At 39.4% G+C, this 24951-nt stretch overlaps 1 protein-coding gene across 4 annotated transcripts; it reads right to left on the minus strand.

Moving 5' to 3' along the window:
• Positions 1-1885: 1885 nt before the first annotated feature.
• LOC571488 (E3 ubiquitin/ISG15 ligase TRIM25) lies at positions 1886-24566 on the minus strand. 4 transcript variants are annotated; one of them, XM_073943879.1, is made up of 7 exons: positions 24363-24566; positions 16807-17401; positions 14087-14182; positions 8663-8896; positions 7903-8053; positions 5985-6044; positions 1886-5855 (listed from the first exon to the last, which is right to left on the minus strand). In XM_073943879.1, exons 2-7 carry the CDS (start codon positions 17395-17397, stop codon positions 5263-5265), a joined length of 1725 nt encoding a protein of 574 aa, XP_073799980.1. In that variant the 5' UTR covers positions 17398-17401; positions 24363-24566; the 3' UTR covers positions 1886-5262. The 4 variants fall into 4 exon arrangements, with proteins under 4 accessions (XP_073799980.1, XP_073799978.1, XP_073799979.1 ...); XM_073943877.1 differs by lacking the exon at positions 24363-24566 and adding an exon at positions 22601-24007; XM_073943878.1 differs by lacking the exon at positions 24363-24566 and adding an exon at positions 21969-22133.
• Positions 24567-24951: the final 385 nt, after the last annotated feature.

Consider the following 24951-nt stretch of genomic DNA (forward strand, 5'->3'; position numbering starts at 1 on the left):
ATATATATATATATATATATATATATATATGTGTGTATATATATATATATATATATATATATATATATATATATATATATATATATATATATATATATATTATTTAGTTTATAGTGATCTCATATGCAGTTTGTTTTTAATATAAGTGTGAAGGCAGTAAGCAGAATTAAAGGGTCTGAAAATACTTTGACTGAATTATGAGAACATTTGACTTGGAAGCAGCCAGAATAGGTTTGTGAGAAGTTAAACACTGTGTGTGATGTTAGTTTTGTCAGATTGCATCAAAACAAAACCCCACATTTCACAGTGTCCACAAGCATTCTTGCAACTGGGTGTGTTTTATTGTAAATCAAACAGGTCAAAATTAATGTCTCATTTTCCATTATTCATAATTATCATATCCTTACATCTGATGAAACGTTTTTCTCTTATGTGATTAATAAATGTCTGTAATGTTATTTCTGATCAGAAAAGAACCCTTGTGACACATTAAACTGATGCATGACATTGCAGGATTTAACTAATGCATCGATTGGCAAATGTCTAAGGTCACAATAAGCAGGTTATTTAGTCAAAAAACTAATAAAGAAGGTTTTAATAATTTTAAAAAAGCTAGTGGTGGCCCGTTATCGCAGTTAACGCGAGACTTATCGCGTAATAAACAAAATATCGCCGTTAAGCTATTCTCAAAGTTGGGGTGGGAGCTGGGTCTGTTCTACGCAAGCTATGATGACTTTCACCTTGATATTTTAGCGCAAATGTATACCTGACCAGTGAGCTGTCTGACAAACTGGGGTATTAGAAGCAAATAAGGAGTAAGAACTGGTGAGAGTTTTATGAAATTTAATAACGCATGTCAAATGGAAAGAAAAAAAAAACTTCTGTATTTCGCCATGTGTGTGTCCTTTACTGAAAGTCGTGTGTGTGGAACTTGTCGGAAAATATGGCGAAAATTCCTACATGATGGTAATAGTTTGATTGCGATGTTTACTTCAATAATGCCACTAATATCTGCATACTCCACATGTCTTAATTCCATTTCTGTTCAGTTCAGTTATGACTTTAGTCAGATTAAGGTCATCAAAAAAAGGCTGTTTGAAGCTTATATAGGCCTACTGTTCAACATTGATGTTTAACCGAATAAACAGTTAGTAAACACAAGTACATCTTATTAAACATCATTTATTTTCATCACCAATTATCAGAGTAGAACAGTTTCTCCAGCAGTTTGTGATGAATTTTGGAAGCTGGAGATGAGCCCCTGGTCTAATGCGCCACCTGGCTTGAGAATCCCGTTCTCAAAGACTTATTACTTGGGCTGCACACATATTCTGAATGCCTTGGGCAGGATTCCAATGAGCCATTTTAATCTAGATTAACTCCAAAATTACAGTGAGATTAATCTAGATTAAACAAATTAACCTTTGCCCACCTATAAAAAAGCATTTATTAGCAGCAGATATTAGCACGGTGAGCCCTGTTTCCATGAAAAATGCTTGCCTGTTTATGCTTAGGCTTGGGTCAAAATAAAAAGCCAGAAACAGTATAGAAAAATTATTAATTAATAAATCAGAATGATGGAAATAATGTTGAAAAATCACTTATCAGAAACAGGTTATTGGAGATCTTCAGTCAGAGAAAACTAAATCTAAAATAAACTATGATAATTTTTTAAAACAAGCATCCGAGTTAGTAAAACTCCATATTATAAACATGCAGGAGATATAAACAAGCAGCATCTGTTCTGTAAAGCCTATCTGTTAATGAACAGTTGCTGTATTTTGTGATTCACAGGTGTTTTCTGTGTATTTGTGGTTGTGAATTGCATTATGGGATGTTGATCTCTGCTCTGTCCACTTTTGATGCTGAAAATTCAACTCTGCAGTTTAACAAAGAGACTTTTATTGACATTTTAGTAGTTTGAAGTAATAATATAATGGATAAGTAATAATATATAGAGAAATAAAATAGAAAAATCACACAAAGTCTGCATATTTTCAGGTTGCCCAATCTAATGCGGACTCAAAGGGAACGAGATCACGACACCAACCTCATTTATGGTATTATTATTATCATCCTCTGAATAATGCCTCGTCCGATCACTCTGGTCATCTCAAGTAATTCCCAACTTATATTTGATAGCAGATCTCCTCTTAAAGTGACAGCGACTCTGCTGTAATATGATGTGTTTGACGGCACAAATTGTACCTCGCATTCATTTCATATGGACTACAAAACCAGAGGACATTTGTTTTCAAGTGTAGTTGTTTTGTTATAAGTGGAGATTTCAAGCTGTATGTGGATATACAGTACAGGGATTGGACAATATATCTGAAATTTTTATTTCTAGACCACACTTATTCATTAGTATGCTGTATGCAGGGCTTAATTTGTACCGTAAAGGCTGATTTATACTTCTGCGTCAAACGCCGGCGTATGCTACAGCGCTGACACATAGCCCTTCGCCGTGGCCGTAAGCTTTGTGATTGGTCGGCTTGGTAGGGCTGACGAGTCTGGGTGGGACCGAGAGCCTCGCGAATGGCGCGAGCGATTGTTTACAAGTGTGGAGTCCTGTGAAGGAGCTCCGGATGGAAAGTTTTGTTTTGTGTTTACCTCATATTTAAAGTTGTTGCACGTCCGCCGGTTCCTGCCTCAAAATGAGCGAGTTTGAGCCACTTGTACATCCCGAAAGTGTTCAGGAAAAACAAAACAGCAGCGAAGAAACTCGACACAGAGGAACATTTACACCTCACTGCCAACTAGCGTTTCGGAAGTGTTAAAGCAGACCAACAGAGACAGCGCGCAGAAGTATAAATGCACAGCCACGCGCGTTGCATGCGCCATGGGTTACGCCGTAGAAGTATAAATCAGGCTTAACAAGCCAGCACCTCATTTTACAGATCCCCCTCCTCACATGCACCCCCGCTCGTTACTTCCAAGACTATTCCTCTTCATCTACACCCTCCACTCCCCCCCTGCTTTTCACTTCACTTTTGTCCTGGACACCGCATACCCCCAACACCCCCTCCATGCCGGATCCATTAACCTGATTTGTTCCGGGACCTGGCTATTTACAAATTAGGCAATGGGTGTAGGGCCTCCTTTTACAGCCAATACAGCATCTATTAGTCTTGGGAATGACTTGGGAGGAAAATGTGATTCACTCGGGGCACTCTGGAATCCATTGGGTGCACACTGGGTGCACATGGTCCTCCAGAATGGTTCGGTAGACCTAGGGAGTGCACGCCCATCTAGCAAGTATTGGGCCTAGGGCAGGGGTGTCAAATTAAATTCCTGGAGGGCCGAAGCCCTGCACAGTTTAGTTACAATCCTGCTCCAACACACTTACCTGTAGGTTTCAAACAAGCCTGAAGGACTCAATTAGTTTGATCAGGTGTGTTTAATTAGGGTTGGAACTAAACTATGCAGAGCTGAAGCCCTTTTGGAACTGAGTTTGACACCTGTGGCCAAGGGTATACCATGATATTGCAGCACAAACCATCACTAATATACTCCATGCTTCACTCTGGGCATGCAGCAGTCTGGGTGGGACACTTCTTTGGGGCTTCTCCACACCATAACTCTCCTGGATGTGGGAAAGACAGTGAAGGAACCTATACACTCTGCTCTTACTGTTCAAAATATGTGATGTGTGTTAGATGTCGATATTTCCCAGTGTGCAAATAATCTTGGCATGATGTTTGAGGAATACTTGAAAGTACTGTACAGTACAGTTGAAATACCTTGCTTTTACCATGTCAGAGTGCTTTCACACCTGTGAATCGATTCAGTTGTTCTGAAACAGAGATTACAATTGTTACAGTGTTGCTCTTTGCTCTTGGAGCAGTTCCCTTTCACACTGCAAAGTTTCTAATCGGACCAAAAGAGCTAAAACAAGTCACGTGTGAGTAAACTCTCCTCACATTGGTCAGAGTCAGGGTTTATTTTGCAGCGTCCTGCTCAGCTGTCAGGAGAGGTGGTGGTTTGGTGGTGATTGACAGGGTGCGAGCGCGCGACGTGTCTGAGGAGAGATGCGGTGGGGAGGAGTGAGAAGGGTGCGTGACGATGCCTATTTGAGGACCGGGAGGGAGACGTGAGATTACCGGGAGATCATCACTCGTTTGCGGGCATCCGGAGACTCATGAAACTTCCCGCCCTACTCATAATTCTCTCTTCATATAGCCTTAAGCCTATTACATATCCATAAAACACTGTGATATAACCGCGCTCGGATCGGATCGCTTTCTCACTGCAATCGAACCGCTCCAGGGTTCGTTTCAATCGAGCCGAGACCACCTCATTCAAGCGATCTCAGATCGATTACTTTGGCGCGGAACAGAGCGCGATTGCCCTGTTCACATATGCCAAACGAACCGCGCTGACTGGGCAAACGAGACACGTTCCGAAACAAAAGTTTAGGTGTGAAAGCAACCTCAGACAACTCTCAGACAGACCTCTCGGTCATTCAAAATGTGATCCACTCCACCAAAACACCCCAAAGAGGCTCAATAATGTTGAGTTCTGGTGATTGTGCAGGCCATGGGAGATGTTCAACTTTACTTTCATGTTCATCAAACCACTCTGTCAGCAGTCTTGCTGTGTGTATTATCATCCTGACACACGCCACCACCTTCAGGATACAATGTTTGACCCATTGGGTGCACATGGTCCTCCAGAATGGTTTGATAGACCTTGGCAGTGACGCTCTCATCTAGCAAGTATTCGGCCTAGGGAATGCCATGATATTGCAGCACAAACTCTTACTCTTCACTCTGGGCATGCAGCAGTCTGGGTGGGACACTTCTTTGGGGCTTCTCCACACCATAACTCTCCTGGATGTGAGAAAGACAGTGAAGGAACCTACACACTCTGCTCTTACTGGTGGAATGTGTAATCAATAAAGATTGACCACCAATCTGCTTAAAGTTAGCCTTGAATGCCCCATCTCGCCAGTGTTTCAGTTTTATTGTCCAACCCCTGTATTTCTCATGTGTGTGAAGCAAGTATCTGCTGAGGTTCCCAAGAGGGTTCATGATGAAGCTGTAGAAACTGCTGTAAAAACACTTGTTTGGACTAAGTCCCTCCCCTGCAGAATTGTCACTCCATATTGATCAGTGATTGGCTCCTGTGCCAGAAGGCGGGGCTTCATTCGCCATATTGACCATTATACTTTACCCATTCAAAACTATACGAGTCGTCTTCTGTATTATAGAGTCTTTGTTGACAATCATTCAGTGGTGATTTCCGATTACAAGATAATCCTCATGACATCATCAGAGTGTGATATAACATAGCAAGCTGTATAATATCAGCATCATTGATCTGGTTGGGCAGTTTCAGCACAGTCTGTCGGTCTAATCCAAACACAGCATAGAGCGGCTGAGTGAATGTGGTCTGGACTCTGTGAATGAGGCTTAATGTGTCTGAGACGCTGTAGAAACACAAAACCCCTGCGCTGGGATCCACCAACACTCCTATTTTACTGGAAACGGAGCTCACAGGCAGGACGGTCTCACGGTTATTGTGCCAGAATGAGCAATATTCAGGAGAGCAGAACAAACTCCAGGATTTTTCATTACGTCCAGCGGCGCTGTCATTTCCATCTCCCTTTCTCTTCATGCTTCTGTACATCACTCCTATATCTACACCTTTTCTCCCAGTGCCGGCCCACTCCACCTCCCAGTAACAGCGGCCTGTCACAGGCTCTCTACACAAGGCTTCAGTCCAAGCATCAAATCTGTGTGGATGATCCGGATACGGCTGTCGAATGTTTGTGACCGTCATTATTGTGTTCCCCTCATGCAGATCAATGCAATAATTCACAGTGTTCAGATCCAGAGTCAGCGGATGAGAATCTGCAGGAGAGAAACACACAATCACTCATGACCTTACAAACGCAACACTAACTAATGTAAAGTTATGCATCGTTCTCTAACATTGGTCATGCAAGGGTTGTCAGTGCTTGTGCATGTTTAGTAACTCACATTGTAGAAACTCTTTCCTGGTGGCATGTTCACGAGAGACGACGACCTGCACGGTTTTCACTGTGAACACCAAAGAACATGCATCAGCATACTTAACAGTTAAAGACGTTAAAAACATTTGTATGTGTGGGCCTGAAGCCACTGCAGACTTTTATTGCAGTATAATGATGTATTTTTAACTGAAGCTGAATATTGAGTAGGGGGCGGGGTTTAATTTCAGTATTATGATGTATTAACTGAAGCTGAATATTGAGTAGGGGCGGGGTTTCATTTCAGGATGATGTATTAACTGAAGCTGGATATTAAGTAGGGGGCAGGGTTTAATTTCAGTATGATGATGTATTTTTAACTGAAACTGAATATTGAGTAGGAGGTGGGGTTTCATTTCATGATGATGTATTAACTGAAGCTGAATATTGAGTAGGGGGCGGGGTTTCATTTCAGGATGATGTATTAACTGAAGCTGGATATTAAGTAGGGGGCAGGGTTTAATTTCAGTATGATGATGTATTTTTAACTGAAACTGAATATTGAGTAGGAGGTGGGGTTTCATTTCATGATGATGTATTAACTGAAGCTGAATATTGAGTAGGGGGCGGGGTTTAATTTCAGTATTATGATGTATTAACTGAAGCTGAATATTGAATAGGGGCGGGGTTTCATTTCAAGATGATGTATCAACTGAAGCTGGATATTAAGAAGGGGGCAGGGTTTAATTTCAGCATGATGAAGTATTAACTGAAGCTGAATATTGAGTAGGGGGCGGGGTTTAATTTCAGTATGATGATGTATTTTTAACTGAAACTTAATATTTAGTAGGAGGTGGGGTTTTATATAGGATGATGTATTAACTGAAGCTGGATATTGAGTAGGGGGCGGGGTTTAATTTCAGCATGATGAAGTATTAACTGAAGCTGAATATTAAGTACGGGGCGGGGTTTAATTTCAATATGAGGATGTATTAACTGAAGGTGAATATTGAGTAGGGGCGGGGTTTAATTTCAGTATGATGATGTATCAACTGAAGCTGAATATTGAGTAGGGGGCAGGGTTTAATTTCATTATGATGATGTATTAACTGAAGCTAAATATTGATTAGGGGCGGGGTTTATTTCATTATGATGACGTATTAACTTAAGCTGAATATTGAGTAGGGGGCGGGGTTTAATTTCAGTATGATGATGTATTTTTAACTGAAGCTGAACATTGATTAGGGGGCGGGGTTTAATTTGAGTATAATCATGTATTTTTGACTGAAGCTGAATATTGAGTAGGGGCGGAGTTTACTTTGAGTATAATCATGTATTTTTGGCCGAAGCTGAATATTAAGTAGGGGGCATGGTTTAATTTCACTATGATGATGTATTTCTAACTGAAACAGAATATTGAGTAGGGGGCTTGGTTTTATTTCAGTTTAAGGATGAATTTCCAAGTAAAAACCTGAATATTGAGGAAGGGGTGGGTTTGTTCAGTATGGTGAAGTATTGCCAACTGAAGCTGACTATTTAGTATGGGGCGGGGTTTTATTTCAGGATGACTGTGAATTTCATACTAAAACTGAACTTTGAAAAGGGGGCGGGGTTTATTTTCTATTTTCACATGATGACATATTTTCAACTGAAACTGAATATTGAGTAGGGGGCGGGGTTTTGTATTTGTGCTCCTTTACTCATTTTGCAGTCTCAGCAATCTAATAGTTGGAGGGGCGTGGCCAGGCAAATTTTGCCCAATCAGTCAAACTGCTTGATGGACTGCTGTTTCACAGTGGAACCAGATGGGCAGATTTTGATTAAAGACTACCAAAACAAGCTGCTATTTTTAATTGATTAACTTGCACAGATTAATTGTTCACCTTAAAACTAACAATGTGGCTTTAATAAATGCCGTTTAAATCTTTTTTGAGAAAATCATTCTTTACCTTTCTTAGATATATTGTCCATCTCCTCATTGAAGAACTGCTGCAGCTTGTTTCTAAGCTGAGAGATGGATTTCATCACTTCATTAAAAGAGGGACGGGAACTGACAGTGACGTTGTCTGAAGATCCAGAGACAGACACAGACGGACAACTCTGCAGACACAACCACAAACCCATTAAAAGCATAGTTCATCCAAAACCATAATTTTCTCAGTATTTACTCACACTCAAGTCATTCTAAACTTTTTATAAATTACGTACTGATGCTGATCCAAAAGAAAATAAACCGCATAAAAAAATTAAAACTTTTCAAGGGGGTGAAAACTTTTGCACAGCATAAATTTTTCCTTATTTTTTTATTGTGGCATATACATTTATAATCTTATCTATACATCTATATCTTAAAGCAATTTTAAAAAAATCATCATTTTTAAAAGGTATACACCCCCTGTTTTTAATACATCATGTTTTGTGCAGTGTTTAAAGGGACAGTTCACCCAAAAATGAAAATTTTCTCTAGTGCTAATTTTTAAGAATTTCTTTCTTCTCTTAAAGACAAGATATTTTGAAGAATGCTGTAAAAACGTAACCATTGACATTCATAGTAGGAACAAAACATACTATAGAATCAATGGCAACTTTCTTCAGTTTATCTTCCTTTATGTTCAACAGAAACACATCAATGATGTCAGAATGTTCATTTTTGAGTGAACTGTCCCTTTAAAGCCACCAATCCTGCACATTAAAGGAGCTCTGCATCACCTTGAGGAAGTTAATATGATCTTTTGTCTCCACAATCTTCTTCAGCTCTGAATCCTTGAACCTCAGATTATCGAGCTCCAGCTCCAGTCGTGCCACGTGCTCTTCAGCTCGACTCCTCGCGGCTTTAACCTGTTCTCTGATCATCTTCGTCACCTCAGAGCGACGTTTCTCAATATCACGAATGAGTTCGGCGAAGACTCTCCCGCTGTCCTCCACTGTCATCTGTGCAGAGTGCTGGACAAGACACACAATACAGACAATACTTAATCGACCTCACACAGCCACATACACCAAATAATATTATAATAAAGCTTTCTAAAGGAATAGTTCACCCAAAACTGAAAGTTCTGGTATCAGTTACTATTCACAGATTTTCTACAAAAGAGGATATTTAGAAAATTGTTGAATACTTGTGATCATTGTCTACCATAGTCTATGAAAGTCAATAGTTAGCAGTTTCTAATATTCTTCAATATATCTTCAGAAGAGAGAAACTCTTAAATGTTTGGAAGCACTTGCGGGTGAGTATATGGTCAATAAATGTTCATTTTTGGGTGAACTATCTCTTTAAATCAGGTGTGCTCAAACTTCTTCATATGAAGAGCCAGAGCCGGCCCAAGGCATAAGCGAGCTAAGCGGCTGCTTAGGGCCCCATGGCCACCAGAGGGCCCCAAAGAGTGCATGAAATTACTAACTTTCGTTTTTGTTTTAGTTTGTTGGAGAGTTTGGTTATAGATTATGGGTGGGGCAAATATATCAATATGCTCTGGCGCCAAGAATCAATATTTATCTAAATGTACAAAAGATCTGAACTAATTAATCTACTCTGACTGCAGCCATTTACCGCTGTGGCTGCAGTACACCGAGCTGCCACCAGGTGGCTCTTCCCGTAATGGTGGATCAACAATACATCAGAGACGCACCAGCCTTTTTAACCACTGACAGATGAGCCATTGCAATTGTGAAACTTCATACAGGAATATGGGCTCACACTATTTAATTCCGCCAAAATATATAAAGGTATCAATAGGACAAGAACACATAATTTGAAGGGTTTTTCATTTATTTAACCCTTGCAGACCTTTGCAAAGTCTTGAAGATGGTATTTTTGCAAAAAATATTAGATAAATTAAAAAGAAAAACTTAAAAATAATGCTCTTTTTAAATTGATGAGTAATAATAATAATAATTAATAATAATTCCTTACATTTATATAGCGCTTTTCTGGGCACTCAAAGCGCTTTACATAGTGGGGGGGTTCTCCTTATAAATAACTAATGTTCTCCACTGCTGGAGGAATTATAAGTGCTCAGAGGAGTCTGTGCTCACCTTTCTGAGTATTCCAATCAGTTACTGTTCTTGAAGAAAATATATTAATGTAGTGGCAATGCAAAATTTTGCATGATTAAAAAAAAAAACCAGGGCTATGCAGTTGGCCAAGTTGTAATAAATATCTTTAGTTTACAGAAAACTAGAAAGCAATAAATTGCTATTTTAACTGTTTTCTAACAAGCAGAGTTGAAGTCAGAATTATTAGCCCCCCTGAATTATTAGCCCCCCTGTTTATTTTTTCCCTAATTTCTGTTTAACAGAGAGCAGATTTTTTTCAACACAGTTCTAAACATAATCGTTTAAATAACTCATTTCTAATAACTGATTTATTTTATTTTTGTCATGATGACAGTAAATAATATTAGACTAGATATTCTTCAAGACACTTCTACACAGCTTACAGTGACATTTAAAGGCTTAACTGGGTTAATTGTGATGCTGCTGCTCTGACTAATTTAGAGATGAGCCCTCTATCTCTGCATTTTTCAGCTTGTTGAACATGTGTGCTTTTATACACAGTTGTAATACTATAAACATGTGCTTTTAATGACAGAAATGCATCTTATAACTTTTTGATGCATTTTTTACTCTTCATTTGCAAAAATTTGTATATATCATGGTTAGTTTTCTTGTGATCAATTTTCACAGCCATGTACTATGAATCATTGACAGTTGGTAAATACTGCAAAAATTCTTTCCTTTTTATTGTTTTTGTCTTGTTTCTAGTCCAAATATGTAAAAAATCTTAAAGAATAAACATTTTCTAGACAGATTTTCTGTGGAAAATGCTTCTTGATTTAATTTGATTTTGATTTAAAGTGATTTTTTTTAGATATTTGAACTAGAAAATACAAAAAGTATATGTAAGAAAAAGAGCATATTTACTAATGTAAGCAACACAGCTACAGCAAATAAAATTGATAACGCGTGTTTTAAATTTAAAGTGTGCAAATAATCAAGGATTAACGATAATTTATCATATTGTCTGCACCAAGGGGGCCCCAAATAAAATTCTGATTAGGGCCCCCTAAAGTCTTGGGCCGGCGCTGTGAAGAGCCAAACACCAAACTTGATTGAGGGCCGTGCGCCTAAGGTAAATCATCACCTTAGAATTATAAGGTTCTGTCTGCTTTCTGAATGATTTTGAGATATTGAGCTTCAAAGTTTTTGCATTCTATATAGCAAACAACATGTGTGTAACAGTTCTTTTTCATACATTAACATGACAGAGACCCTAAGGGTTCTCTAAATGTAAATTATCAAAGTTCTCTTACATTTGCAAATTGGAGTAAATAAACCACAGTAAATGCAAATAGAACCTTCTCATTCTGAAAAGTCATTTTTCGCTTGGAATTATAAGGTTCTATCTGGCAGATCATTCATTGAAGCATTAATTATCAAGTAATACAATTAAACAATATATAGTTTAGTGTTGTAACAACATGTTGATGCTTGAGAAAGTTAAAATTTTGCTTTCTGTAACATTTATTTCATGTTTTAGGATAAATATTTTTATTTTAAAATTAAGCATACAAAGCTGTGCTATTTTTTTCCAGTGCAGCTGTTAATTTATCTAATTATTATGTTCATATTTATGAAATTTTATGCTTTAAATAAATTATTAATTTATATTTATTGAATTATTTGCCCCATGAAATAATATAAGTATTTGCCCTTCAAGGCTTAATATTAAACTTATAAACTTTAAAAGAAACAGACGATGAGCAAATGAGTTTAATAAACACTGAAAAGTGTTTCACTGACTATATATACACAAATAAAAATATTTTACATTTAATATACAAATTTTTAAATATTCATTTCTTTTTCAACAATATAAAATTGAGCATTTCATCATTGGCACAGTGGGTAGGACGATTGCCTCACATCAAGAAGGTCGCTGGTTCGAGCCTTGGCTGGGTCTGTTGGCGTTTCTGTGTGGAGTTTGCATGTTCTCCCCGTGTTTGCATGGGTTTCCTCCGGGTGCTCTGGTTTCCCCCACAAGTCCAAAAACATGCGGTACCCGATGAATTGGATAAGCTAAAATTGGCCATAGTGTATGTGTGTGATTGAGTGTGTATAGGTGTTTCCCAGTGATGGGTTGCAGCTGGAAGGGCATTCGCTGTGTAAAACATATACTGGATAAGTTGGCGGTTCATTCCACTGTGGCGACCCAAGATTAATAAAGGGACTAAGTCGAAAAGAAAATGAATGAATGAATCTCAGAGTCAAGAAATGCTTCTAAATCATCACATTTACACACATTTCAATGTTGTGTGGTGTGACATTATTTAGTCGACTCTGATTTTGTGTGATTTTGTCTTTCTGGTGTTTCCTGCTGTCAATGGAGCAGTCCAGCGAAATGACAAAGAAAGCTAATCCTAATTGGTCCTCGTACATGCATTAAAAATGCTGATTGGCTCTCAGATAGTACCTTATAGAGCCAAGCTAGAGTTCAACTTTGTAGATACACCATTTTTGTTTTTTAAATAAAAAGCCTTAAAATGTAAACAACGTATAAAAAAACATCCCATAATGTAAATAAGTTCCCATTTAAAAAGAATATGTGAATAACTCAATTTTGACAAAAATGTCAGATAGAACCTTATAATTCTAAGGTGACGAAATATATCAAGCTGAATTACATAGTTGCCATGGATAATTCCTTCATTTATTTAAAAATAAATAGACAACATTACTTCAATCATATTAACTGATGGCAGCATGGTGGTGCACTGGGTAGCACAATCGCCTCACAGCAAGAAGGTCGCTGGTTCGAGCCAAGGATGGATCAGCTGGCATTTCTGTGTGGAGTTTGCATGTTCTTCCTGTGTTTGTGTGGGTTTCTTCCAGGAGCTCCGGTTTCCCCCACAGTTCAAAGACATGCGCTATTGGGGAATTGGGTAGGCTAAATTGGCCATGGTGTATGTGAGTGTGTGCAAGAGTGTGTGTGTGTGTTTCCCAGTGATGTGTTGCAGCTGGAAGGGCATCCGCCTGATTAATAAAGGGGACTAAATCGAAAATGAATGAATGAAAATTAAGTAATTTATTATATTTATGCATTTTACATTTTATAACAAACATATTATAATGAAAACAAAAGTATTTCACAGATATTCCACAAAAATAACACCACAGAGTTTAATGGCGGATACACTAGTCAAGCTGCACCTGCCTTTGCCTTGATTTGCTTATGGAGAACTTCTGAACTGTGGTCTATCCCTGAGCAACAGTATGTTCATTTGAAAAATTGATTCATTGATTCATCAAGTTTTTTTTGTAGCTTAAAAAAACAAAAACAAATGAAAGGTTACATTAAATTAGAAGTGACAATGTGTATTAAAAGCATAAACCTCAGCGCTTCCCAAATCAAACGATACAAAAGGCCAACTTTACAACGTTACAATGGGCCAAATGTAAAGAAATCCCAGGTTTTCTGTTCCACACGCATATAAATGAGTGCAAAAATAAAAATATTTACAACCAGCAGTGCAGTTTTCACTGGTTGAGCAGACATGAGCCTTTTTATATGATGAGGGAAGTGATATTTCATTGACAATGACTTGCTTTACTGACTGCATCTAATTTTTCATGTGATAAATCCCATTTTGCCTATGTTGATATATTATTTAAATTACACACAATTGATGTGGGCCTAAATGAGAAGTTCATCTATGTCATTCATTCATTTTCTTGTCGGCTTAGTCCCTTTATTAATCCGGGGTCACCACAGCGGAATGAACCGCCAACTTATCCAGCAAGTTTTTACGCAGCGGATGCCCTTCCAGCCGCAACCCATCTCTGGGAAACATCCACACACACATTCACACACACACTCATACACTACGGACAATTTAGCCTACCCAATTTCCCTGTACAGCATGTCTTTGGACTGTGGAGGAAACCGGAGCACCCGGAGGAAACCCACACAAAGGCAGGGAGAACATGCAAACTCCACACAGAAACGCTAACTGAGCCGAGGTTCAAACCAGCGACCCAGCGACCTTCTTGCTGTGAGGCGACAGCACTACCTACTGCGTCACTGCCTCATCTATGTCACATCCATAAGAAAGGAAAATGCAGAATTCTCACCTTATGCGACTCCATGGCGTCTCTCATCTGCTTTAGATCTTTCTTCTTCTCCAAGATTTGTTTCTGGATGTTTCTCTGCGCTTCCTCAAATTGTCTCTGAAAACAGAGGAATAAATAAGAATAAATGGTTTACTGATGATTTAATTTGAAAAATGTAGTAAAATTATAACATGGTGAAATATTATTCAAATAGAAATTGGGCTTCAGTGTTCATTACGCTTATTTCACGCTGCCGCCATTTTAAAGAACAAAAGCGAGGCTGCGGTGGGAAGAAACCCGGAAGTGTAGGACCAGCACTGTAAACACTGCAGCAACATGCTGTGGACTACAAACCTCCAGCTGTTGACGAGATTTCAAAATGCAGAAATGGTGTAAACATCACTTTAATATTATTCAGTAAGTTTAATTTAAAGAATTAAAAGCATATTAGGCATCAAACAACATCAGAATCTCTGTCAGAGTATTATGCTCAATTGTCCTCCTAGGCTTCAGTTCATTGCACCAGTTAAACACCGTGTGGACGCTTTCCTGCTTCAGCCTATGTAACCCGGTGAGTGATAAAACACTGCAGTCCTCTATAGCACACCCTTGTGTTGCCTAATAGTGTTGTCCCGGTACTGAAGTTTTAAACCCGGCTAATATTGAAGCGCAGCTAAGCGGGAATGACTCGACTGATCTTCATGGCTGCTTCGCACTCCAGAGACTGGAGCGCGAAGCAGCCGTGGAGATCAGTCGAGTCATCAAGCAGATCGCTCGTGTCGTCTGTGTTTGTACTCAGTAAACAACAGTGGATGAACTGATGACCTTCTCGGCCAATCACAATAATTTCTGTTGAGCATGTGAACACAATGGCAAATCAGCGCTGTTTAAGAAAGCCATCCACAGTGCCTTAAATGCTAGCGTGAAATTGACAGGGTTTTTTTTTATTCAGTATCGTGACAAGTCTAATATAGTGAAAGATTCAGTTTATTAACTTGAGTTTGATAAAAGGCATCTAAAACGTGTGTATGGGAAAGAAAACGTTAGCTAACTAGTGTCATTTCCCTTAACATAGCTGAAAATGAGCTCTGATATCCTTTTTATTTTCACCATTCATTCAGAACTGACCTTCGGGTCACTCGGAAAGCGGTGAAATAATACATTTGTGTCACTTTCTCTTCGCTGATAAGATATACAGTCAAGTACACAACGTTCCTATGCAACTCTAAGCAATTTTTCCGGGTTTTTTCCCACCGCAGCCTCGACTTCGCTTTTAAAAATGGCGGCCGCGTGGAATCAGTCTATACTCCTTCGGAAATGTGTTGCAATAGTAGAGGTGTGAACCTATACTGGTCTCACGATTCGGTTCGGTTATGATTATCATGCCTTCGATTCGGTTCAATTCGATATCTAGGTGCATCACGGTGCATTGACGATGCTTACTATATACAGTGTTATATTTTAGGGGGGAGGCTATAAAAACACACAGACACACAGCACCACACTGTCTCTCATTCAAACACATACACAAATATAGACAGCACCAAACAAACAAAACACACACACACACACACACACACACACTTAAGCCCTCGCAACAGGCAGAGCTCGCGCTGAGCGGAGCAGAAAAACGAAAAAAAAACAAACAGAAGCACTTTTCCGACGGTCCCTTACTGAGAGCTCCACTCAGTGCGAGCTCTCTCGGCTAAACGCATATTGTGAGGGCTTAAACGGAGCAGTGTTCGTAATATCGAGCGAAAAAAATAAAAAGACAGCTGTGAAACATAACCAGCTTTGTCTTTTTGTAGGAAACACACTTTAGATCTTTTTAGGGTAAGAGGTTTTTGAGTTATTGCCGTCTGTAACTGAATGTGTGTCAGGAATATCCAAAACAAAACCAACTGAAAAGCGCTCATTTTCTGGCGCCCCCCTGCATATACAGCGCCCTTAGCATTTGCCTATGGTGCCTATGCCACGGGCCGGCCCTGAGTTGTCTGAGTGTTGTAAATACTCGCGCTCACCTCCCTCGCGACAGAGCGCACAGGAGATAAATGACGTCAGTACATAATAACCGGTTATAATTATTACTGAACCGATACAGAATTGTCCGCGTCTGCATCGCGGTGCACCAAAGAAACAATTAATTTTGACACCCCTATGCAACAGCCAAGGAGATTTAAAAGTGTCTAAATACATTTTTGCGGGATGAATTTTTAGCTATATTTGATACAATTGATACCAAAATACTGTGCGTTCATGGCCTCCTGTTTCAATTTTGCTTTTATTGGCAAGTTTGCATTGACTTATGCAGAAACCTACTCATCTGATTACATAAATTCACATTTAGTGTGTGAACCCACCAAAAGCGGCAACTGCTTTGCTTTCCTTTATTTGCAATCACAGGAACTCAAAAAACTTCTCTCAAACCTGACCATTTCCCCTATAGCACATGTATCATATATCTGCAAGATGTATAGAGCATTTGGTATGAAAAACATCTGCTACGTACAAAGAAGGTTTGCTGTGCGAACATTTTAACTGATAAACATCCAAAAACCCTACATACAGTAGCTACATCTATTTAACATACAAATGGAGATGTCTAATCAGCATGATGCAGATGTGCACACACTCTAACGTAAAACACATAAACAAAACAAAATAAATTAAAGGTTCCCTGACTGAAAGAAATATCACAAATGGGAAGAGAAACCATTGCTGCTTGAGATTCAGTACTGTACCTGTTTCTCTGTTCTTGCAACTGCGATTGTCACAGTGTCGTGATGTTTGTGTTCATCCACCAAACACAGCATACAGATGCAGCGCTGGTCGGTGCGGCAGTAAATCTCCATCACTTTATTATGCTGAGGGCAGATCATCTCCTGCAGTCGTCCAGTGGCCTCCATCAGATTGTGTCCTCGACCTCTGAAGAGACTCTCGTGATGTTGGAGGTGATCTGGACAATAAGAGTTTCTACACTCCTGACAGGACTTCACAGCTTTTTGCTTATTTCCAGTGCAGGCGTCGCACTCCACATCTCCAGATCCAGTGTGAACAGAAGCAGGAGCAGCCGTCTGGAGTCTGCTCTTCTGCAGTTTCTCCAGCATTTCAGCAAACACCACATTCTTAGCTAAAGCAGGTCTCGGAGTGAAGCTCTGTTTGCACAAAGGACAGCTGTAGATTCGCTTCTGCTCCTCCTGATTCCAGCAGTCTGTGATGCAGCTCATGCAGTAACTGTGTCCACAGGGAATCGTTACTGGACTCTTCAGGAGATCCAGACACACTGGACACATGAACTGGTCCTCGGCCCAGGAGACACTCGCTGCTGCCATTTCACTGTTGAAACACACAGATGAAGATTTAATCAGATACAGTGTTTATTTTTCTTTCTTATGACTAGGCCCACATGGAATCCATGTGTACAGATTTCTGCAGATTTTTAATCCAAGCATACAATCTATTTATTTGTTTACTTTATTTTTTATATATATTCATTTCAGCATTATTATAGAATTAATTGCTAAAAAGGTTGATAGTTTATATACAATCGAATTTGAAAAGTAGCATTATATGCCGGCCTATAGGGGTTGTGGAACAGGGGGTGGTCGAAGGTAAGAACCACGAAGACTTGAATGTCAGACACAGAATCTGGCTTTTGGGACATGGTATGCATGTAAGCTTGTGCGTGGGGTTTAACAGTACCGACTAGAGATAGTCGGGCTCACCTCCACTGGGACTCAATTTCTTGACAAGGGCTGTATTATCTTCTACTCTGTGTTTGCCTTTGGTGCACCTTTGGGTCTGGGATAGGTCTCTCACTGTAGTTTCTGCCTACGGTCAAAACAGAGTACCCGGCCTTCTTGAGAGGGGTGTTGGAAGGTGCTTCAACTGAGGACTTCAACTGTTGATGTACTAGGGGACTTCAAAACCCATGTGTGTAATGACAGTTATGCCAGGAGAGGTGTGATTGGGAGGAACAAACTCTCTGATCTGAATTGTAGTGATCTTCTGCTATTGGGCTTCTGTAGTAGTCAAGGTTTCTCCATTATGAACATCATGTTCAAGCATGAGGGTGTCTTGGACACTGTCAACTGTCGAGCTGTTAACTGATCACCACCTGGTGGAGAGTTGGATCTGCTGGCAGAGGAAGAGGGCAGACAAACCCGGCAAGCGCAAACATATTGTGAGGGTCCTTGGGGAATGTCTGTCTGAACCTCAATTAAAAGGGATTTTTAACTTTCATCTCTGGAATAACTTTGACAAGATCCCAAAGGGAGGCTGGAGACATTGTGACTGTGGTTCATGTTCTCCGACTCCCTTGATGACCTGGTCGTGGGGAGTGGTGGCTCTTAGGCCTGTGGTGCCTGTCGTGGCAGCAATCCACAAATCTAGTTGTGGACACCAGAAGTAAGAGATGGCATCAAGCTGAAGAGGGAGTCCTACCAGGCTTGGTTGGCTTGTAAGACTCCAGAGGCAGATTATGGGTACTTACAGGAGAAACAATGCAGATTTCGTCTGGAACACTGGGCCAGATCTACACCAATACTAGTGTTCTAGAAGGGTTCATGGGAGTATGACTGACCAGTGGGACTATGTGTTTTGTGGACTTGGAGAAAACACTTGACTGTCTCCCTTATGGCATTCTGTGGGGGTTCTCAGGGAGTATAGGGTAAGATGCACTCTGTTAAGGGCTGTTTGGTCCCTGTATGAACAGAAGTTTGGTTTGCATACTGGCAAGAAGTCAGACTTGGTATGGCTGCTGACAGTGATGCAGCCAGGATGGCAATCAGCACCTCAAGGCCATAGTGCTCCACAGAAAAAAGGTGACTTGACATCACCAGGTTGGAAGAAACTGCTTACCCCAAGTGGAGTTCATGTTTCTTGGAGTTTTGTTCACAAGTGAGGGATAGAATGTAAGACTGACAGGTAAGATTGACAGGTGGATTGGTGCAGCAGCAGTAGTAATGCTGTCAAGGTATATGTCCATTATGGTAAAGTAGCTGAGCCAAAAGGCAAAGCACTGGATTTACTGGATTTAATCTACATTGCTACTCTCATCTACGGTCATGACTGAAAGGCCAAGACCTCGGATATAAGTGGCCGAAATAATTCCTTCGCAAGGTGGCAGGATGCACCCTTATAGATAGAGTGAGGGGCTCTGTCACCCAGGTGACTAGACTAGAGCCGCTGCCTCCTGGATGCCTACCTAGGAAGGTGTTACAGGCTTGTCCCACTTAAAGGAGGCCCCAGGGAAGACTCAGGATACACTAGAGGGACTATATCTCTTGGCTTGCCTGGGAACACCTTTGGGGAGAGGGAAGTCTGGGGTTCTCTCCTGAGGCTGCTGCCCCCATGACCCGAAAAATGAGATGAGAGATTAATATTTCAGTCAATGTTTTCTTTGAGAGACCTACTGTGATTTTGTTTATCATGCAAGTGGTTCTAATTGGATTTTGATTGTAAAGCTCAAATAAAATTATTAGGTTTTAAAATTAATTAGGCTTCAGCTCCTACTCTCTCATAATCATCCCACATTAAACTGCAGATTTTTTACTAAATTCTGCACAGAAATTGTAAAAAGGTCAACAGATTCTGTCTGGCTTGCCCAATGACGTATGAGAAACAGGTTTTGCTGCAAGCAGTCACTTACTGTAAACAATCTGAAATCCTAAAATACACCCAAGTCACTGAACTCTTTTCATGTTGATTTCTATAGTAGAAGCAGTCTCAGCATCTGTGCCACAAATTATAATCTAATTTCACAACTGGGTCATGATAAGCATTGCAGACAAGACATTAAGAGAGACTCAGGCTGTGTCCGAAACCGCCTACTACTCAGTAGGTACTGCATTTGAATGTAAACGTACTACTCGGCCGTTAGAAAGTACGTTCTATACAGTATGAACGTGAAAAGTATGAATGGATTACGAACGTACTACATCTGCCATTTTGTCATGGTCGCATGACCTGCCTGCGTCAATTGCGTCGCTTTACTCCCATTCATGAATTCGGTTGAGGGGCATCATGGTATAGCACAGCATGCATGGGATGCGTACTCTAGAATCTGGCCAGTAGTAGTAAGTCATCCGGGCACTTCTCGCATACTTATTTTCGTATTCTATGGATTCGGACATACTACTCGCCTCGCATACTGATTTTAGCGTACTATATAGTATGGAAGTATGCGGTTTCGGACGCAGCCTCAGAGATGTCCAGTACACTGTACAACATCATTTAGAATACACTTTATCCTAACTAAAAGCACTGGACTTTGTGTATAGTTAAGAAATAGGATTGGATAAAATCTGAAATGACGGCATGGGAATATAGGAATATGCTACAATGTTATAATGTATCAGTACAGTAAACATACTAATGTGTTGTTGATGAAATACACTGCAATTAGGCCAAACTATTCCATGCCTATCATTCAGAACATATTCAACTACATGATTTTTCAAAAAAAGATATTATAATAAAAAACAGAAACAATATAGCAGACATGTTAATAAATCCTAAACATGTTATCTAAAGTTATAGAGAAAATGTCCATTCAAATTTAAATAATGGACATTTATTCCATTACTGTGAGAGGCTGCATTTTCCCAGCTAATTATTCTTAGGCTGTATATAGTAGCTACAAAAACAGCTCTTTTACTTGAAGTGAAAAAAAAAAGATTATTTAAAGGACTCCTCTGAGAAAATGTTCTTTAGGAAACAGTAGGGGAAATAAGTAACAAAACGATTTTCTTGAAGCACTGACAACATTTGCTTTTCAGGTTATAACAGCACATTCAGCATGCAACCCTTGATTGAGCTGCCAAATATCAGCTGGTTTCCAGACCGTGTCCTGCGGTTAGGTCCGAATTTCAGTTTTTAAGTGCAAAAAGTAAATTATTGTAGTTGTACTTTTTTCTTTATTACAAGCTGTGTTTCTCTTTTCACACATCACATTAATGATCAAGCTACAGGTCATTTAGTGCAATAACACATCCTTAAGTTTGTAATCTCTGAGTTGTTCATTTTAAAAGTAAATCAGGTCTAAATGGCAAGAGCTCCTGTAGGGATGACCTAACAGTTATTTATGTCTCACTGATAATATTCAGACCTTATTTTTCACTTCCACATTAGAGTTTGCAGTGCTTGGATTCAGATGTTTTATAAAATTGATGCATACTGCCAATAATAATTCAAAAAAATTTGAATTTCTTTTACAAAATGTTAACATTTTGCATTGTTGGATTACTTTTGAAACATTTGACGGTGATGGTAGTAATTTTCGTTATGGTGGTAGTAGTTGTTGATGTAGTAGCAGCAGTAGTTACTGCTATAGTAGTAGTAGTTGGTGTTGTGCTTGTTTTTAATTATTATTATTATTGTTGTTGTTTTTACTGCCATTATTACTATCATTACATTATTATCATTGTTGTCACTGCTTACCACTGATTGGTTTCTATCTGTTTTATGTATATCTATGCTATTTGCTGCATTCAAAAACATTTATAAACATTTGACGGAGCTAAAATTTAAAATTAAAATGCAGTTTAATATATATTTTTAGCAAAAATAAAGGACATATGTATTTGCAATTAACATTAACAAGATCATAGTCTGATAAATTTTAAATAAACAAGATTAGGCCAGTAAATCTAGCAAATATTGTTGTGTTAATTTCGTCCCTATTGATGGGGTCAAAAGTCACAATGTGCAATTGCAAAAGCATTTCTTTTAAATGAGGTTTTTATGAAAAATGGCACTTTCGTCTCCCCTAATAGTTCTTCAATGGTATTTGGCATCTCTACGTAGCTATTATTTTAATATGAAACTTTCTATGATAGCCCAAGAAACAAAACAAAACTTGACACAATTGTAAAATCCCAACTGTGCTTTGGAGGAAACTCACCGGTAGCCTATCTGGAGGAAAACGACTACAAACGGCGCTTCCTGGAAGGTGTCTTCAAGTTTCTGGTTGATGATTATTGCTTAACTGTTTCTTCCAAGTTAAAAAATAATCCGTCAATCTAAAAATATACGTCTCGCTTTTGAAAAAACAACGGCGTAGAGCACTAGACTTCCTGTTTCCTGTGGAGTCAGCTGACCTACAGGAAAAGCGAAACCGAAACCAAAACCGGTGCTTCTAAAAACTGGCACAATAGCCATCTTATGTCGGCCACAAGACAGAAAAAATAGAAAAATACGATTTTCTCAGTGCCCTAACAGTAGGCTAAATTCTGCATGCTATCCTGAACTGAGCTTAAAACGGAATTATTCTGCCATATATATATACAAGATAGCTTCTCTTAATTGATACAGAACTGTTGCATTTATTTACAGTATTTAAGGCAATACTCTATACGTAACTAAAAACCAAAAAATGAAAACTATACATATAAATACACAGTTTCTATCATCTGTAGTTTATACACTAATGTTCTGGTGTAGTTTTTATATTTTATAGACAAAATAATTTGAATAATTAGAAAACGCCACGGCAGTGGTTTTATTGAATATAGTATCGAACATGTGAAGACTTACATTTTCATCAAGGAATGACAGTCCAATTATTGCAGCAGTTACTCCTTTGTAATGTTTCCTTTGATTTCTTGAAGGTTTTTTTTTCAATCAATCCGAGGTGATTTCCCTTATCTGTTTCCTCATCCAGAAACTGACCCTCAATCAGTACAAAAATACTGAACGAGTAAGAAAAAGGGTTTCCTCTCAGATTGAACTGATCAGAAAAAGGTGATTTTGAACATGACCCAAAAAAATCACAAACATGTACTGTCAGAAAGCCTGTCCTAGGAACCTAAGTTAGTAATTTTTTTCCCGCACAGACAGATTTACATGACGCACACCAGTACGGACTGAATGCCATTCATTGTTTATGCTGCAGGTTATGCTCTGCAAATGCGTTTATGTTATACAAATCAGATGGAGGAAAACTGCGGCGGGAACATGGCAGCGAACAGATGAATCACAGCCTTTCTGACAAAAAAAATGGCTGTACATGGTAAAAAAATATCCCATTATAAATACTAGAAGAGCATCTAAACTGTCAGGAGATTATTTAGACCACACATTCTTTGCAAAATCTCCAGTGCATACCTCAGCTGCATATTCAGGACAGAAAATAAATGCTCATCACTACGAATCTCTTCTCCACTCTTGATTTTCTAACCGAAATCAGATCCATATTTGGCTGCCTCAGCCAGCTATAATCTTGGATATAGTGGGACTTCACTACATGTACTGGTTTTGAAATTTAAATTTGGTCTGGCTGGTTTTGGCTGGGCTCCCATCCTGGCTAAGCTGGTCAAGCTGGTTTTAGCTGGTCATCTCCCAGCCTGACCAGCTAAGACCAGGCTGGAAATGGCTAAAAACCAGCCTGGAAGTGGCCAAAACCCCTCTAAAACCAGCCTGGTCGACCAGCTAAAACCAGCCAACCAGCCTAAGCTGTTTTAAGCTGTTTTTTTTCAAAAGGGACAATAGATTATGGCCATAAATTTAATCACTGAGTCGTTAACTATAGGCTCTAGACACCAATTGAATCAGTGAGTCGTTAATGGTAAACTATGGACATCAATTGAGTTAGTGAGTTGTTAACTGTAGACAATGAACACCAACTGAATCAGTAAGTCAAACTCTAGACCAAAGGTGTCCAAACTTGGTTCTGGAGGGCCGGTGTATTTCAGATTTTAGTTCCAACTTGCCTCAACAAACCTGCAGGGATGTTTCTAGAAAGAGCTTGATTAGCTAGCCCAGGTGTGTCTGATTGGGATTGGAGCTAAACTTTGCAAGACACCGGCTGTCCAGGACCGAGTGTGGGCAACCCTGCTCTGTTTCTCAATTCCAAGAACGCAGAGAATGGACTTGCGTTCTTGTAGAGTGCGGTCTTGCCAGGTGTCCTCGGAAGAACGAACTCAGGAGACCGCGAGGGCAGAGTACGCGTCCTTTGAGAAATGGGATGCTGCGTTCTTCCTGATGGTCATGTGACCTTCACGCGTTTTAAATGGAAATTAATTAAACATTACAGCACTCATACAACGATTTATTGTTTCCCCCCTCTTCAAAATATATACTTTGCATAAAAACATTATAAATATACTCTGCACAGTATAAATAAAACAAATTTTAATACGAATTTCATCAAACAAACACAATTAATGTGTTTATTCCTTTATTAAGATGTTCATGTTAATGTTTACCTTCACCGTTTCATTTAGGGAAACTCCTGAGGTAAATAAGTAATATCTCTGAACTTTAATAATAAATCTAAATAAAATGCTGCGCTTCCCACCTCCAGTCGCAATGACTTCTGGGACTTCCAGAGCGAGCTCGCTGTTGAAGTCTGCATCAGTGCGTCCTCGATATCAAGATCACATCCGGGAAGTTTCACGCGTCCTCCGTACTTGCGGTCTTGAGTATTGGAACTTAACTTAGGCAGCTGATGATGACGTTGCACGAGAACACGAGGACGCAAGACCGCTGAAGAACGCATATTGAGAAACGGCATGCACTAAATTCCAGGGGTTTCATTACCACGACGTAAAATGGGCGTGGCTCGGTCGGTGTTTGGGAAACGCCCCCTTAGAAAAAAAAACAATACTGAGAGGTCACCGATCATGCGCAGTACAGGTTCTTTTTTAGCGCGGTCATTTCAAACAGGATGATAATGGATAAAGAACCTACCGCGGTGGATAACGAGGGAAAAAACAATCATACAGGTTATTTTTTTGTTGTTATAATGTTATATTTTAAAGATTTCATTAGCAAGAACAGCTGACCTCGTTTTAATCCGTTTTACTCTGTTTTACTGTCTCTGGGCTTTTGTACTTCCATTTTAAACCAAATAATAATGGTTGTGGTAAGATTAACCGTGTTTTTGT

This window comes from Danio rerio, chromosome 3 (assembly GCF_049306965.1).
Source record: "Danio rerio strain Tuebingen ecotype United States chromosome 3, GRCz12tu, whole genome shotgun sequence".
NCBI classification, from domain to species: Eukaryota; Metazoa; Chordata; class Actinopteri; order Cypriniformes; family Danionidae; genus Danio; species Danio rerio.